Source organism: Paroedura picta, chromosome 10, assembly GCF_049243985.1.
Source record: "Paroedura picta isolate Pp20150507F chromosome 10, Ppicta_v3.0, whole genome shotgun sequence".
NCBI lineage: Eukaryota > Metazoa > Chordata > Lepidosauria > Squamata > Gekkonidae > Paroedura > Paroedura picta.
The window spans coordinates 76848006-76860735 of NC_135378.1; the positions used below are offsets into that span (position 1 = coordinate 76848006).

The window sequence follows — 12730 nt, forward strand, 5'->3', positions numbered from 1 at the left end:
GAGAGTAACACTTGGGGTGTGGAAGGAGCTCAGCAGGGGCATAAAAGCATAGAGTCTGCCCTCCAAAGCTGTCATATCCTCCAGGAAAACTGGTCTCTCGTCTGCAGATCAATTGTAGTTCTGGGAGAACCTGAAAGTTGGTAACTCTAAGCAGCAAAGGAAGATTCTTTTGCCTTTCCAGCACCATGTTTCGGTCAGAAGAGATGCAAAAACAGCAGGTAGACATCTGGATATCTGTTTTTTATATTACATCAATACAATTAAATATTCCTGCTGGCAACATTATGGATCAGCCCTAGACCTGTGTTGCTCATATACTCTTACAATATGATGTGACCAATTATGAACTGTCATTCCAGACCAGCCTTTCTCAACTTTTTTAACATTGGGGAACCCCTGAAACATTCTTCAGGCTTCGAGAAACCCCAGAAGTGGCACGATCATGCGGAATATGGCTGGGAAGAATAGCTCTGTACATACCCACCCAGGGACCATCCCTTTCTCGCCCTCTCCAGGCCCATCATTGGCCACTTTGGGGGGCGGGGAGTCGATAAATGTTTAACCAATTAAAATTATTAAAAAATTAATTAACTCCTACCCACTTGTGAAACCCTTCCAGGGCCGGCAAGAAACCCCAGGGTTTTACGAAACCCTGGCAGAGAAAGCCAGTTCTAGACTCTCAATTCCCTCTAGATGGCAGCATTCACGGAAAACGTTAATTCCCTGTAAAAAAACGAATTGTAGAATGTAATATAATTTAGAATGGGAGACAGGAATTTAATTCTCTGGTCTGAGGACAGGGGAGATGGATAGAGCCACAACTGGTCTATTAGTCTCCAATCCTGACATATTTATTTTCTTCATGGTGGCTCTTCCCCCCCAGAGTTGAACCCAAACAGTTTATAACCCTTTAAACTTAGCTTGTTATTCCTGTAAGGCCTTTTGACTCTGTTAAACATTTTCATTATTCGGTGTACTAATTTATGGCTCAGCCATGATGGGACTTGTCATTCCCATTTCATTGTGTCTGAGGAAGGGTGTTGTGCGAATGAAAGCTTCCAGCTTGACTAAAATTTCATTGGTCTAAAAGGTGAGCTCCAGAATTGGTCTGCTGCTTCAAACCAATATGGCTACCCACCTGAATCTACTTCAGTAGCAGTTTCTTTTGAGCAGAAGACATTTTAAAAGGGGTTCTGCAACTTTCTCCTTTCTGGCCATTATTACTGGCACAGTTAACAGCCACTTAAATTCTTCATTCTGTAAATAGACAAACCCCTAGGGAATGTTATTTAACTTTGCCATAGGGGGAAACTTCCTTTGCACTTACAGGGGTTTAGTTGTTTTTTGTTTGTTTTGTTTGGCAGAAAGATGCAGAATGCTTAGAGAAATAGCTCTACAACAGTGTCAGTTTTAGGACATGGTCACCTGCCCTTTAGTTAACAATGTCTCCAATTACCAGTTACAGTTTACTTTTCATAGAATGGGCAGGAGATAATCCCTTATCTCATTAATTTGTATGTTTTTCACTGGGTTTCCAAAGGGTTTTAGGGAGATTGTCTGGATTTCTGTAGCAAAACCTTCCTTCTTCAGTGATGCGGCGGTCCTTAGATTCTCTTCTAATCTTAGTGAACTTTGTGGGACCCTTCTGCAAACTGAATTCTAAACTTTCTCCCTCCTTGGCATAAAAGACAGGGATCACACATCAAAGTAATGCTTATCTTTCATGTTTAGGATTTTAAAATGTATGACATTACTGAGCAACAGGATATACTGCGTGGCCATTTTTCACATCTTGAAGGGCTGAACCTAAATTGGCCATTGCCTCTTTCACCTCACTGTGTTTATCCTTCTGTGTTCTGGCCTTGTGGGCCACTTGTGGGCCACTGATCTGACAACTGGAGTTGTCAGATCAGCACTGGCTAACCCAGGAGATGGGAGGGTGGAGCTGTGATGAGCAGCATCATGCCATCTCCACAATGTCACTTCTGGCACAAAACTGGAAGTAGCATCTCTCTATTGATGCAGTGCTCCAAGATTCACCTCCAGTTATATGTATTATGTACCTTTGTGTTATCATACGATGGACTGCACTTTTAAAAGTTTAGAATTGCTGTGGAGTCAGATAAAGGATTGTGAAGGGTTTAATTCTCCACAGAACCAAGGAGTCCTGAGTGACAGTCTGTTTTAAGATATCTGATTGGTTAGCATCAACTGAGCAGAGAAAGACCTCTGCACTGAATGCTGAGGAGAGAAAAAAAGAAAAGTCGAGAATTCAGCCCCAACTGACAGTGGTTTAACACAGACAGGGGTACTAGGGGAAAGTTTGCAAGGACAAGTAGGTAGTTAGATGGAGACTCTCACTTGGCCCTAAGATAGATAGATCTTCTAGTGAGAGGAGAATTTCCCTACCCAGTCAAACAGGGAGTTAGCTCTGAAGAGTGAAGAAAAGCCCTGGTCTGATTTGGTTAGAAATTGCCCATAGAAACCTTAAGAGTTGGTGAAAAACCCAAGATGAATACTGGTGGTTCAAGAAGAAGAGGTTTGGGTACTAAAAAGAATATACCAGCCTTCTGGATATACTAAAAGAAAGTGTACTGGAGTGTTTGGGAAAATGCTAGAACAAAAGCCTCTCAACATAAAGATTTAAGTAACTGTGAATAGCTTAAGAAATTCTAATTAGCTGATATACAAGAACTAAAGTCTATGCATGTACTGATTTTACCTCAGTTTTCAACCCTGGTTTCACCTGACCTTTCCTCTCTATGTTAAATAAAATATTTTGTTATTTTTGAATTTCAAAATGCCTCAAGTGCCATTTAAGTTGTTTAAATTAAGGTGGGCTCCTGATCCTTCTCTCAGGTTCCTCAACAGAGCCAACAGGCAAAATATCACACTGTGACAGGGTGTGACAGCCTGAGTTCTTCAGCAAAGAAGAAAAAACATTACTAGGGCAGCTCAGTCATAGAATCATAGAATCATAGAGTTGGAAGGGAACTCATGGGTCATCTAGTCCAACCCGCTGCACTATGCAGGATACTCAATGAAGGGGAAGGGAAGCGAAGGGAAAAATCTTGCCTCTGAAGGAGGGACGGGGACAGGGCTGTCATACACCATGAGAGGGAGAACAACACTGCCAATACAGGAGATCTGGAAGACCAGACTAACTTCCTAACAGGTGTGCCCCTAGAATAAAAACCATTTTGACATCCGGATGTAAGGTTTTGTCCTTTTATTTAACTCACCATTATCAACAAAATATACATTGCAACATCAATCCCCTTAGAAGTACAGTATCATAGGACATAATATTCAGTCTGAGTGAAAAACTAGATTCCCCTATCATTTACATCTCTTCTTTCGTTCCTTCATAACAAGCCACCCGGTGATTGAGCAGAAGACTATGTAACCAGAAGGGCTTATGATTTACCAGTGGTCAGGACTGCTGGTGCCCGACCCTTAAGGATGCAACCCTAAACATTTTAACTTGCCTACGAGCCCCATTCAGGGGGGCAGGAGTGAATTCCAAGGAAACATGCATAGGATTAAGGATGTATCATTGGCCTGGTTCGCAACAGCCACCTGCGGCAACTGCTACTGCTTGCTATTAGACATCTGCTGTGTCTATAACTGGGAGCAGATATTCAAGTAAGAATTGTATTGCCCTTCTCTAATGCAGCAAAAGTTAAACAAACAAACAAACAAAAAGAGATGGGTTTGGGTTCCAACGTTATATGCGCCCACTCGTGCAAAAATCCAGGAGTGTTTCTTTGGACCCGGCTTCAGTTTTTGCTTACTATTCGACCTCATTGTCCTCATCACTTGGATGGTCATCCATGCTTTCAACACTTTGCTTGCTCATATTGTCTACATCGTGGTCATGGTCTGCCTTCTTGTGGGCCTTCAGTTGCTCAGAGCTGTGGTCCGTCTCGTCGCTCGCCTTGGAGATGTCAGCTTTGCTGTTGACATGGTCATCCTCCACACTGTCAAGATCGTGTTGGCTGTCGTTCTCTACGCTCTTCTGCTGGGATGCACTGTGGACCTCGCCGCTGTCTTGCAGGCTACTTTTGTCCTCGCTTTCTACGCTTGTATCGTGACTTTCAGGAGAAGCAGCTCTGGAAGAAAGGGATTCACGGCTGTCCCCATCTGGTGCGCTGTCGTCTTCGTGGCTAGTGTCGTGAGAATCGAACTGTAGAAGGAGTGAGAAAAGATTATCAGTTAAGATCCCAGGGTTAGAATGTATGTCTCTTACATTTTGGAACCTATGGGAACCTTTGGCATTCTGACATGGCATGAGGAGCACAGCCACAAGAGGAGGGGGAGCCTAAAATAATGTTATTTTCATGGGCACAGCCAATCAGGTCTTTGATGGTCAATCAGAAGCCCTACTGAGCTTTCTGAAAAATGCTTTGTTGGCATTCAGAGAGGTATCAGCGGCAACTATTTTGGGCCTTGTATTGTTATAGTTTGAGTGTCGGCTTATGTATCTACAGAAGCCACATCAAAGGAGAGAAGTTGGAAGGTGGCTGGCCCTGCAGCATGATCAAGTTCTGGAGCTGCCATTTCTTCAGGGGAACTGCTTTCTGTAGTTGGATAATTAATTGTTTCTTCAAGAAAAATCCAGGCCCACTTGGAGGCCGGCAACTTTACGTGCAATTTGAGGTCCTTTAACTAGAGATGCTGGAAACTGAAACTGGAAACTTTTGCATATAGATCTTTACCACCAATCCCTGGGCTGGGATTAACCTCCTCCCCAAACGATATGATTTGTGCCCATGGAATTAAACCACGAGGTGGGGGAAGGGGCCACAGAGTCAGAATTCCCCTGGCAAAAGTAGCATGCAAACCATACCATGCCAGATGGGTCATAAACATTTTTAAATGGGTCCGCAAAACCAATGCTTCCTTACTATTTCCTACATTTTCAACATTTTTGGCTGTTGCTCCACTCTTCTGTTGAGTGGCTGTTACTCCACTCATATGGTTTACCTCTTCAGCAGATTTTTGGGACTTCCTAGACTTCAGTTGCCCATCCTGTAATCCATAAGGACTGTCTCCTCTGCCGGTAACTGGACCAGGTGCAGCAGATGGAGTGAGCGGGTCGTCCGTGGGAACCTCTGTGATGACTTGGTGGGACTCATCAGACTCATCCTCCTCACTCCGTGTGTCATCGTGGTCATCAGCGTCATCATGGTCATCCTCATCACTGTGGACATCTTCCTTGCTTTGACTAGAAGATACCAGCAGGGTCTGCGGAAGAAGAGGAGCAACAGTGTACAAACTCCAAGGCAGAATTATGCAGAGCTCACCTAGACATAAATATCGATGGCAGATTCCAGCATCCTGTTTTCAGAGCTCACCCCATAAGCAAGGGAAGTAAAAGTAAACAGTGGCTCAGAGGCAAACAGGCTTGGATCACCCATGTTTGCCATGTAATATGTACTTATTTCCTAGGGGTACTTAGGCCTGAAGCCCTAATAGTGCAGGAAGTAGCAACCAAATTATTAAAAGAGATGAGAAGGACTTTCACTGAGGCTAACAAAACATATGGATGAAACAGCGTACAGGGTGCAATCATTGGTAAGTCATTTTGGTGGATTATACCATAAAACAGCCTTTCTCAACTTTTTTAACATTGAGAAACCCCTGAAACAGTCTAGGAACCTCAGAAGAGGTGTGATTGTGAAGAATAGGGTTGGGAAGCAGAGCTGTGGACACACCCACCTAGAGCCCCTCCCCTTCCCATCCTGTCCAGGCCCATCATTAGCCACTTTGGGAGGGGGGGGGGACACATGTCGACATGACCATATATGGTCATATCACAATACACATTGGACAAGTTTTTCAAATATATATGTAGATTAATTAATTCCCACTCATTCAGGAAACCCTTCCAGGGTTGTCAAGGACCCCCCACCCCCCGATATCATGAAACCGTGGTTGAGAAAGTCAGTTGTAAAAGAAGACTTACTTGTTGCTCAGTGATCTCTTCACTTTCACCGGAATCAGAGCTCTGAAAATGAAAATGAAAATTCAGTGTTATAAAGTCCTGTCCCCAGCACAATAAATGACCCTCGTGACATTTTTAAAAAATCTCACAAATTGAATTTTTGAAAACATCATCCTTAACCATTATGGGTTACCCCTCTCTCACCATGCTCTGGTCTATGGACTGGACTTACTGGTTCAGGGATGATTACGGAAAATGGAGGAATAAAATGGGGTAAAATAAGAATATCCACATCCCAAGCGCTTCGGAGGAAGCATGGCTTAAGAATGTACTGGATAATAACAATGGCAATTCTTGTACAGATCAAAAATCAGTAAATTAAAATTGAAAACAAATAGAAAAAAATGGCTAAAGAGGAACATTAAAAACTAGCTTCAAAGCCCGTTCCTAAGAACGGGCCTTGAAAGAGGCCCGGCCCCTGGCCAGGCAGCTTAAGGTGGCTTTGGGCCGCAGCTTGCAGCCAGGTCAAGTGGGGTGGATGGGGGCTGGGCAGCTCGTTAGCAGGGCCAGAACAGAGCTCCTTAGCAGGCAGTCAGCAGGCCCAGCCTAGCAGGCCGGGAGGCCCTCGTTAGCAAGGCCTCCACCATGACCATTTGCCCAGGGCCCTCTCCCTTTACCTGCTGCTGGCTCCAGGCACTGAGGCATCTGAGAGCAAAGAGGCTGGAGTCCAGGGACGGAGGGCGGGAGCGGCAGGGACAGGGCCAATCAGGGCAAACCTGGCTGCACCCTGATTGGCCCTATTCCAACTTGGACAGCTGGACACGTGCCACCCCCTAGGCTGTTCCATAATTATATAGAGGAACAGCAATGGATAAGGATATCTTAGCACCAGCTAAGAGAGCCAGTTTGGTCTTGTGGTTAGGAGTGTGGACTTCTAATCTGGCATGCCAGGTTCGATTCTGCGCTCCCCCACATGCAGCCAGCTGGGTGACCTTGGGCTCGCCACCGCACTGATAAAACTGTTCTGACTGAGCAGTGATCAGCGCTCCCTAAGCCTCACCCACCCCACAGGGTGTCTGTTGTGGGGAGAGGAATGGGAAGGTGACTGTAAGCCGCTTTGAGCCTCCTTCGGGTAGGGAAAAGCGGCATATAAAAACCAACTCTTCTTCTTCTTCTTCTTCTTCTTCTAAGCTAAATTGAGACAAAAGTCATCTGTTTGCACCAGTGGGACACAAGCCTGATAAACTTTAGCTTCATCCAGTCCTGTATCGCTAATCAGGAAAGGTACAACTTAAGTTATAACTGCTGTTGAAATCCACCTGGACAAAAGAACCCAACTTGCTGAAACAGAAAATTGGAAAGACTACATATCGGAGGAAGTAGGTCATACCGGATGAGAGGTTGACCGATGTTCTTGTGACTCATGGCTGTTCATAAGTTCAGGGGTCTCTTCCTGGCTCTGGGAATGACGGTGGTGGTGGTGGTGGCGGTGTTTGTGACCATGATGGTCCTTGGACTCCTGCAACAAAACCAAGAGCCATGTTAATATGCATGGAGAAACATCCTGCAGCACAGGGCTCAATGAACATGGAAGAAGGGCACATGGTGTGGTGAGCAGATGCCCGCCATAAAATTCATGGATGGGAAGGGGGGTTAGGGATGAACGGTTAGGGATGACTAGGACCACGTCAGAAGAGCCATGAAGTTGTAAGAACTCATGAGATAAGAACTGATTGCAAAGGAGGCGGGGGAGAGACACTCACATGCTTTTCTTCTGAACTCATGGAACCATCTTGGACTTTTAATTTTTTAATCTTCGAGAGAAAGAGGGGAAAAGAGAAAAAAGAGTCAGCCTCGATTCATTTGCTGCTGTATTACAAATAAATAAATTGTGCGGTTTGCTGCATGAGTGTTACAGGTATTTCTGGACACTTACTGGGTGCGCAACGGCAATGGCGAAAAGACACAAGCACAGCACGGCAATCTTCATTGTGGTGTCCTGTAAAAACAATGCAGTTTTGATTTATTCAACTATCTGCGCTATCCGTTCCTTTGGACACTGCCCGTGTCTTCCACTCCATCTAGAACATTCACCAATAAATCAGAATGCAATTGAACAGGCTAAAACCAATAAAACCCCAGTTGTCAGCCACAATAGAAGACTTATTGGTCGTGGAAAACCCTGGCATGAATTCTAACCAGCGTTCTGACTGGATGCATAAAACGCAATAGAATAAACCCTGGGCCAGCATCTGTGGAGAGGACATTGAGTAGAAGAGAGAAAAGGCCCTATCTTGGGTCACCCCTGGCAAAAGGTGGAAGGCCTCTGAATGCACAGATCAATAGAGGACCATTCCTTTAACAGGAATATTGTTCGAAAAACGATATAGATGTTTCACTTTTTCATTCATACTTTGATAAGATTTTGCATTTTGAGGCTCATCCCAATATGCACCGGGAAGTATAGGATTGCCAGCTCCGGGTTGGGAAATATCTGGTGACTTTGGGGGAGGAGCTGGTAGAGGGCGGGATTTGGGGGCAGGGAGGGGCCTCAGTGGAGTATAATGCTATGGACTCCACCCTCCAAGGCAGCCATTTTCTCCAGGGGAACTGATCTCTGTGGCCTGGAGACGAGCTATAATTCCAGGGGAGCCCCAGGTCCCACCTGAGGACAGGTATCCCTACCTGGAGGGAATGGGTGGACTCTGTGGTGTTCTTTGCTACTGAGGTGATTTTTGTGCCTAAACCCCACCTTCCCAGGGCTCCTCCCCCAAATCAACAGGGATTCCTCTGTTTTCCTGGCAACTTTCCTGAGGAAGAGCACTTTTTAAAAGGTCACAGGAATGTCAAGGGAAGGGCTTTGGCACTGCACACACTTCATATGCAGAAGGTGCAGGATTACATCCTTGACCTCTCAGGTAACAGGTGATGCAGAAGACTCTTCTTGGCCTTAGGAGCAGCCGCCAGTCAGGGCTGGTGGTTCTGATCCTGGAGGATGGAGGGTTCCCTGATTTCTACCAACGAATCAAGGTAAAAGGTAAAGGTAAAGGTATCCCCTGTGCAAGCACCGAGTCATGTCTGACCCTTGGGGTGACGCCCTCTAGCGTTTTCTTGGCAGACTCAATACGGGGTGGTTTGCCAGTGCCTTCCCCAGTCATCACCGTTTACCCCCCAGCAAGCTGGGTACTCATTTTACCGACCTCGGAAGGATGGAAGGCTGAGTCAACCTTGAACCGGCTGCTGGGATTGAACTCCCAACCTCATGGGCAGACAGATTCAGACAGCATATCGCTGCCTTACCACTCTGCGCCACAAGAGGCTCTTACCAACGAATCAAAAGGGATGACAAATAATAACAATAACTTTATTTTTATAGCCGGCCCTTCCCGGTTGGCTCAGGGTGGGTAACAACTACCTAGGCAATGAAACACAGAGCCCTTTATGGCAGAAAACTGGCAAAGTAAACCGGGGTGGATGGGGGGGAGAGTAGGATTGCTAGATCATAATTGGAAAACTCCTGGAGATTTGGGGATGGAGCGTGGGGAGGGCAAGCACCTCTGTGTCAGGGTCCAAAGCCATAAAGCCCCCCCCCCCAAAGCAGCCATTTTCTCCAGGGGAACTGATCTCTGTAGTCTGCCGTTGAGATGTAATTCCAGGGGATCCCCCGGTCCCACCTGGAGGCTGGCATCCCTACTCAGAAATGACACACCATTGCGCCATAACGGATTTTGAAGTTAATGTATAGAGTTTACAGACGTCGATTCACTTTTTAAATGTGGCAAAGGGAGAGGGTATAAAACTTCATAGAAATTCCAGAGAAAGGGATGCCTTCCCTGGTGTCCCCCCCCCCCACCCTTTCTGGAGATACAACCAGCTGATCTCCTTGACTCTTAATATGAATAGAAACGGAATTAAAACTGGCTTTCTGTAATAATTGCAAATAGGTTTCGTGACTGATTCATCCTTCTTCCAGGACATTGGAAGGCAGCAGGCTAAATGTCCTAAGTCAGGAAGGGAACCGAGGCCCAGCTGACTCTGCAGGGAAGAAAAAGGGTAAATCAAGGCGCAGGAGGTATCAGAAACTGATGAATCATGACAGAACATTAGCCATTAGTGGGGGAAACTGGCACAGGTTACTGTGTTTGCCCTTCTGCTAAAAGGGGTAATGAGCTTTCTGGTACACAAAGAGAAAATCGATGTCAGAGCGTTGCATATCTAAGTGGACTCTTGAGGAGCAGGGGGGGGCGTGGATAACGGTGCCTCTTTGGAGCTTAAAAGCTAGGGAAATAGCAAGAAACCCATAATGGACTAAACGGACAGTGTGTGAAGAATGGCGTTAGGGTAAATGGTCCATCTTTTGTTTCCAGTAGCAGGATTGGCCCACAGGGGAAGAGCTCAATTCGAACCCTGTAGCACCCCGGACGCCCTAAGATCTGCAGGGTCTGTGCTTTTGAGAGGCAAAGCTCCCTTTATCAGGTATGCTTTTCAAAACCTCCTGTATGAAACTGGTAGAACGCAACCTGAGCCTAAGACAAAGCATTGGCAAATGTGAAGTGCCCTTGAGCATGTGCAAAGTGTCTCAGTCCCCCCCTCAACCCAGCTGAAAAATCATCACATGTCCCTGCATTTCTGAGGCTAGAGATAAGGGCTGCCAATTTGTTTTCATGAGAAGACTCTTGGGTCTCTGCAAGGCAGCCAGACAGGCAGCAAATGAAGCTTTTCCTAGCATAGAGATGCTGATAAGAAAAGTTGCATTTGCGACATTTTTGGGCATTATGCAAGTCCCCATGCACAGCAGCCCTGGTTGGGGGGAAACAACAAAATTTGGCAACCCCAGTTTCCGGAACCCAGACTATGACCTCCTGGCTGGCTTTGAACCCCTCAGCCTTTTCAGAATTCAAGGATGGGTGGTACAGCTCCTTCAGTGGGCAGGGTGCGGCTAGAAATTAGCCGTGGCAAAACGTCAAATACAGCTTTTGAAACCGCTTCTGTTCATTGCGACTCCTGCTGGCAGAGCCCTCCCTTCCTGTCGCTGGAAAGAGTCCCCTGGCGCCGACAAACAAGGGGGAGAAAGTAAAATCCATAGCCTGCCCTGAATTCCCTGGACTCTGCTGCCGTGTGAAAAAGCTCTCCCAGCCGGTCCTCCTGCCTGCTTGTTATCTTAATGAAAGCACAACGCAGCCCAAGCAGATAGCTAAGGAGAAAAGGCGGCTACCTTATCTGGATCCGATGGGATGTCTCGGGCGAGAGGTCTGCTCCAGAGATGCTCTGTCTGCTTGGCCTCCTCTTCCTCTGCTTGCCATCCCTCCGCAGCCCTCTGGAATTTAAACTCTCCCCCAGACATCAGCCGACCAATCCTCACGAGGCGGAAAGGATGAGGTCATGAGGTTTCTTGTCACCGTCCTCCCACTATTCTCCACCGTTTCCCTTTTGGGGTTTTGTGGCTTTCAAAGCAAACAAGAGACGATGGGAGGGTTAAAGAATGACTTATGGACTGTCTCAGGAACCCACCTTTCAGCTGTTCAGCAGCAGCCAGAGGTTTTTAGGGGCCAACCAGCCCTTCTGCGTTCGAGGGAGGAAGAAACCAGAACTGGCTCTGAGCTACTTTTCTTTCATTTTGTGCATTAGATGCAGCCGCTTTTGTTCTAAACGGCAACCTTCGCTGCTCCAAAGGAGCAGCTAGAGTGTCATCGATCACTGACTCCAGAATGCAGCTTGCAGACCTCGGCTGTGCCTCTGAATAATGCCTTTGAAACAAGGGTTGAGGTGCCTTGGAATTGATGGGCACGAAAGCAGTTTTCCTTACGTCTAAAGAATAGCTGCATCAGGAAGTGCAGCAGACAGAGCTGGCTTCTGGCCCACAGCATCCTATCCTAGGCCGCAATAAATCTGACCATCCTTATGGGGCTTTGAGACCCTCTCTTGCTTTTCCAATAACGGGCTGGTTTCCCATCCGGGGGCATTTTCAGCTGGCCCAATTCCTGCAGAATGCCCTGAATCTGCAGAATGCCCTGCATCTGGCGCTACCCGGAAGGGTGTGGCTGCTGACTAGGGTTGCCAACTCAGGGAGGGAGATACCTGGAGATTTGGGGGGGGGGTAGAGCCTGGAAAGGACAAGGTTGGGGGAAGGAAGGGCCCTCACCAGGGAGCAATGCCACCCAATCCACCCTCCTCAGCAGTCATGTTGTCCAGGCAAGCAGATGTCTGGCTGATAAGACTGGGAAATCTTCAGGCCCCACCTGGAGTTCGAGGCGGAATGCGAACCAGGGATAATCACATTTTCAATATTCTTTTTCCTCATTGGTATAACTAATAATATAAATTGAAAATACTCATGAGTACAAATCTACAAAATATTCTATCTGTCTGTCTGTCTGTCTGTCTGTCTGTCTGTCTGTCTGTCTGTCTGTCTGTCTGTCTGTCTGTCTGTCTATCTATCTATCTATCTATCTATCTATCTATCTATCTATCTATCTATCTATCTATCTATCTATCTATCTATCTATCTATCTATCTATCTATCTATCTATCTATCTATCTATCTATCTATCTCCCTCCCTCCCTCCCTCCCTCCCTCTCTCTCTTTCGTCCGTCCGTCCGTCCGTCCGTCCGTCTTTCTATCTATCTTCTTCATCATCTTCTGTCCATCTGTCCATCCTATCCTATCCTATCCTATCCTATCCTATCCTATCCTATCCTATCCTATCCTATCCTAATTCTAATTCTATGCCTTATCCTGAACCGAGATCCTTCCTTGATCAGGATCAGTACTGTCTCCTCTGA

General features: G+C 46.3%; 1 protein-coding gene across 1 annotated transcript; it reads right to left on the reverse strand.

Annotated features, from left to right (window-relative positions):
* Nucleotides 1-3214: 3214 nt before the first annotated feature.
* SPP1 (secreted phosphoprotein 1) lies at nucleotides 3215-11312 on the reverse strand. Its single transcript, XM_077300939.1, has 7 exons — nucleotides 11163-11312; nucleotides 7884-7946; nucleotides 7711-7761; nucleotides 7338-7466; nucleotides 5969-6010; nucleotides 4987-5247; nucleotides 3215-4186 (listed from the first exon to the last, which is right to left on the reverse strand). The coding sequence occupies exons 1-7, from the start codon at nucleotides 11289-11291 to the stop codon at nucleotides 3794-3796; spliced, it is 1068 nt and encodes a 355-aa protein (XP_077157054.1). The 5' UTR covers nucleotides 11292-11312; the 3' UTR covers nucleotides 3215-3793.
* Between the last annotated feature and the right edge of the window lie 1418 nt (nucleotides 11313-12730).

What these genes read in the sequence shown, in the direction of transcription:
- SPP1 (XM_077300939.1), bottom strand. Translation starts at nt 11,291, where the DNA reads ATGTCTGGGGGAGAGTTTAAATTCCAGAGGGCTGCGGAGGGATGGCAA. An exon ending in CCATTGCCGTTGCGCACCCA is followed by an intron (nt 7,762 to 7,883) that starts GTAAGTGTCCAG and finishes TTTCTCTCGAAG; the next exon opens with ATTAAAAAATTAAAAGTCCA. An exon ending in TGAGTTCAGAAGAAAAGCAT is followed by an intron (nt 7,467 to 7,710) that starts GTGAGTGTCTCT and finishes GTTTTGTTGCAG; the next exon opens with GAGTCCAAGGACCATCATGG.